The 3860-nt window shown below is 47.9% G+C and overlaps 1 protein-coding gene across 1 annotated transcript; it reads left to right on the plus strand.

The window, feature by feature from the left end:
* Window positions 1-2639: 2639 nt before the first annotated feature.
* On the plus strand, window positions 2640-3605 carry LOC149861799 (olfactory receptor 10A7-like). Its single transcript, XM_090052087.1, has one exon. It carries the CDS (start codon window positions 2643-2645, stop codon window positions 3603-3605), a length of 963 nt encoding a protein of 320 aa, XP_089908213.1. The 5' UTR covers window positions 2640-2642.
* The last annotated feature ends 255 nt before the right edge of the window (window positions 3606-3860 follow it).

Genomic DNA, 3860 nt, shown 5'->3' on the forward strand with positions numbered 1-3860 from the left:
TCAAATTCTCCTTCTAGTGACAGGATCTGCAACAAGATCTGAATATCCACAAAAATTAGCTGACTTTGAAATCCAGGCCTAATTGTCATGTGTTCTGCAGGAGGGAAATTCTCTCTCTAAAAGAACTGCTGTTCAATTCAATCCAATCACCACAGCTAAAGAGTAAATGCTGTGTCGTGATAGCTGCACATCAGAGCAAAAAGCCAGAGGTTTTGTTTTTGTTTCCCCCCCACTCCTTTTCCTTCTTCTTGAGTCAGTTTAATGGGTATCTGCATCCCCAATTCTGAAGCATAAGCTCCAATGTCTGTTATAATTATCGTACAGAGCTCCAGTGCACCAAGACAAGTTCCCGGTCACACAATGGACCAGCTGTTCTTCTATTGGCCAGGTGTTTCAGTGGTACTTAGCTACCCAGAATGGCATTCCATTATTTCCTCGTCATCACAATGGCCATTTTGGGGTATCTGTAGGGATTTTTAGCACTAATTCTATTCCTGGATGAGTAACTCTGCACATGTGGATGACAAGGGAAGAATAGAGTGGCATCCCCAGTGTGAGTCAATTCTACCCTTCCTGAATCCCTGAAAAACATTCTTAATGAAAAAGTTATGTGGGTCCTCCTCCCTTTTTCTTTTTTTTGTGTGACTTAGTTAATTAATGCTTTCTTCAAGGATTTGAATAGGATGCACTTAGTGGAGTCTAACTACCACTTAGGCATCAAATATATGGGCTAAGAAATAGTCCAATATCTTCCAGACCTCTACTGTGGGACTTGCTGCCTTAGTTACAGCTCACCCGAGACTGTTTTTCCTCCACTGAATTACATTATCAACTTTATTTACATTGCCATATATCAGAAGTGATTCCATGGCTGTCAAATGCCTGGTTAATTAAACAAGTTACTTTGGTCACCTTTCTGTCAGAATTTATGCACCTTTCCTTTAATAACGTGTAGGCCAGCATAGTCCTGCTTAAATGTTTATGTGCATGTGAAATCTTATGTTTTTAAGTAGAGATATATACAGATACACACACAATCTGTTTGGGGAGACAGTTTTATATAAAATAAGAATTTTATGTGCTGGAGGACTGGAAAAGGGCCAATGTGGTTCCCATTTTCAAAAAAGGGAGGAAGGAGGACTCAGGAAACTATAGGCCCGTTACTCTTACCTCAGTCCTAGGGAAGTTTTTGGAGAAAATTATCGTGGCGCATGTCCGCAAGGGGCCAGCAGGGGAGACTCTGCTTAGGGGCAACCAACACGGGTTCATTAGCGGCAGGTCCTGTCAGACCAACCTGGTGGCCCTCTATGACCAGGTCACCAAATCCTTATACGCAGGGGTAGCAGTGGACATTGTCTTTCTGGACTTTTGGAAGGCCTTCGACACTGTGTCTCACTCCGGTCTCATTAAAAAACTAGGAGACTGTGGTGTCGACACCCACACAGTCAAATGGGTGCTAACTGGCTGGAGGCCGCACCCAGAGAGTGGTGGTGGACGGGTCCTTCTCAACATGGAAGGACATGGGCAGTGGGGTCCCCCAGGGCTCGGTCCTCGGGCCCGCACTGTTTAACATCTTCATCAGTGACTTGGACGAGGGGGTAAAAAGCAGGTATTCAAATTTGCTGACGACACGAAGATGTGGGGGGAAGTGTGCATGCTAAAAGGGAGGAATAGGCTGCAATCGGACCTAGATGGGTGGGCAGATGAGAACAGGATGGGATTCAACACCGAGAAGTGCAAGGTGCTGCACCTGGGGAGGAAGAACTGGCACCATACTTACAGGCTGGGGAACTCCCTTCTCGTCAGGGCAGAGGCAGAAAAGGATCTTGGAGTCATCATTGATGCCAGGATGAACATGGGCCGGCAGTGTGGGGAGGCAGTCAGGATGGCCAACCGCACCTTGTCCTGCATCCACAGATGCATCTCGAGCAGGTCCAGGGAGGTGATCCTCCCCCTCTGTGCGGCACTGGTCAGGCTGCAGCTGGAGTACTGCATCCAGGTCTGGGCGCTGCACTTCAGGAGGGATGTGGACAGCATGGAGAGGGTCCAGAGGAGGCCACTCACATGGTCAGGGGGCAGCAGGGCAGGCCCTATGAGGAGAGGCGATGGGACCTGAACGTGTTCAGCCTCCACAAGAGAAGGCTGAGGGGGGATCTTGTGGCCTGTTATAAACTAGTCAGGGGGGACCAGCAGGCACTGGGGGAGTCCCTGTTCCCCCGAGCACTGCCAGGAGTGACCAGGAATAACGGTCACAAGCTGGCAGAGGGTAGGTTTAGGTTAGATATTAGGAGGCGCCACTTCACGGTCAGGGCGGCTAGGGTCTGGAACCAGCTTCCAAGAGAAGTGGTGCTGGCTCCTACACTGGGGGGCTTTAAAAGGAGGCTGGGTGAACAACTTGCTGGGGTCATTTGACCCCAGCACTCTTTCCTGCCATGGCAGGGGGTCGGACTTGATGATCTGCTCAGGTCCCTTCCGACCCAACCAACTATGAAACCATGAATCCACCATCTGAAAAAAAGCAACTGCTTCTTAACGTGGCCTATGCTGCCCCCTACATGTGAGGCAGCATAAAAGTTAGGTTGTTTCAAAATACCTTTACAAATGCATGCAAATACATTTTTCTACATTCATTCTCTTTTCAGATGGTGCACACTGAGGAAATGCAGTGGGGAAATCAAACCTCCACGAGCAAATTCATTCTTGTGGGGTTCTCAAACCTCCCACACCTGCAAGGCCTGCTGTTCTCTGTGGTTCTGTTCCTGTACTTAGTGACAGTGACTGGGAACATCCTCATCATCCTCATCATCACAGAGGACTCTGCCCTCCACTCCCCTATGTACTTCTTCCTCAAAAACCTATCCTTCTTTGAGATCTGCTTTACCTTAGTCACAGTGCCCAAGATGCTGGTCAACCTCCTGGCCGAGGACAAGAGCATCTCGTTTTTTGGATGTGCACTCCAGATGTTCTTCTTCTTCTTCTTTTGCTGTTCGGAGTGCTTTCTCCTGGCAGCCATGGCCTACGACCGCTACGTGGCCATTTGCAACCCACTGTGCTACACCACTGTCATGAATCAGCAGGTCTGTTGGAGGATGGTGGGAGGGGTTTGCATGCTTGGCATCCCCGTTGCTCTGCTTCAAGCAGCTTGGCTTTTTAACATGCCTTTCTGTGGTCCCAATGTGGTCAACCATTTCTTTTGCGATGCACCACCAGTTCTGAAACTTGTTTGTGGTGACACCTCTCTTTATGAGATGCAGGCCATGGCTTCCACACTTTTGTTCCTCATACTCCCATTCATGCTAATCCTGATCTCCTACATCTGCATCACCATCACTATTATGGAGATGAAGTCAGCTGAGGGCAGGCGCAAAGCCTTCTCCACTTGTTCCTCACACCTCATTGTGGTGACATTGTTCTACGGGAGTGGCAGCCTGATGTATCTACGGCCCAAGTCCAAATACTCACCGGATGTTAAGAAGTTCCTGTCTTTGTTTTATACCGTCATCACACCCATGCTGAACCCCATCATCTACAGCCTGAGGAATAATGAGGTGAAGTTGGCTCTGAGGAGGATGCTGGGGCGGAAGGTATTCTCATGGAAACAGTAAATGGGATTTGTAAGATGTTGTTGCAAAATGGTGACTTGTCCAGCATTCTGAACACTTTCTTATGAGGGAAACTCCTGAAGACATCCATAGGAAGGGCTATTGTAGTCTCAGAGACAGATTTAATAAAGGGACTATTTGGAGGATTCCTTTCTAACGATGATGTACTTTGAATAGAGTTCAGAATATCTGCTTCCAATCTTGGCTCTTCTGCAGGTTTCCAATTTTATTTTAGGAATGTCACGTAGGCTGGTATTT

The sequence above is a fragment of the Crocodylus siamensis genome, chromosome 6 (assembly GCF_052110815.1).
Source record: "Crocodylus siamensis isolate JL-2025a chromosome 6, ASM5211081v1, whole genome shotgun sequence".
NCBI lineage: Eukaryota > Metazoa > Chordata > Crocodylia > Crocodylidae > Crocodylus > Crocodylus siamensis.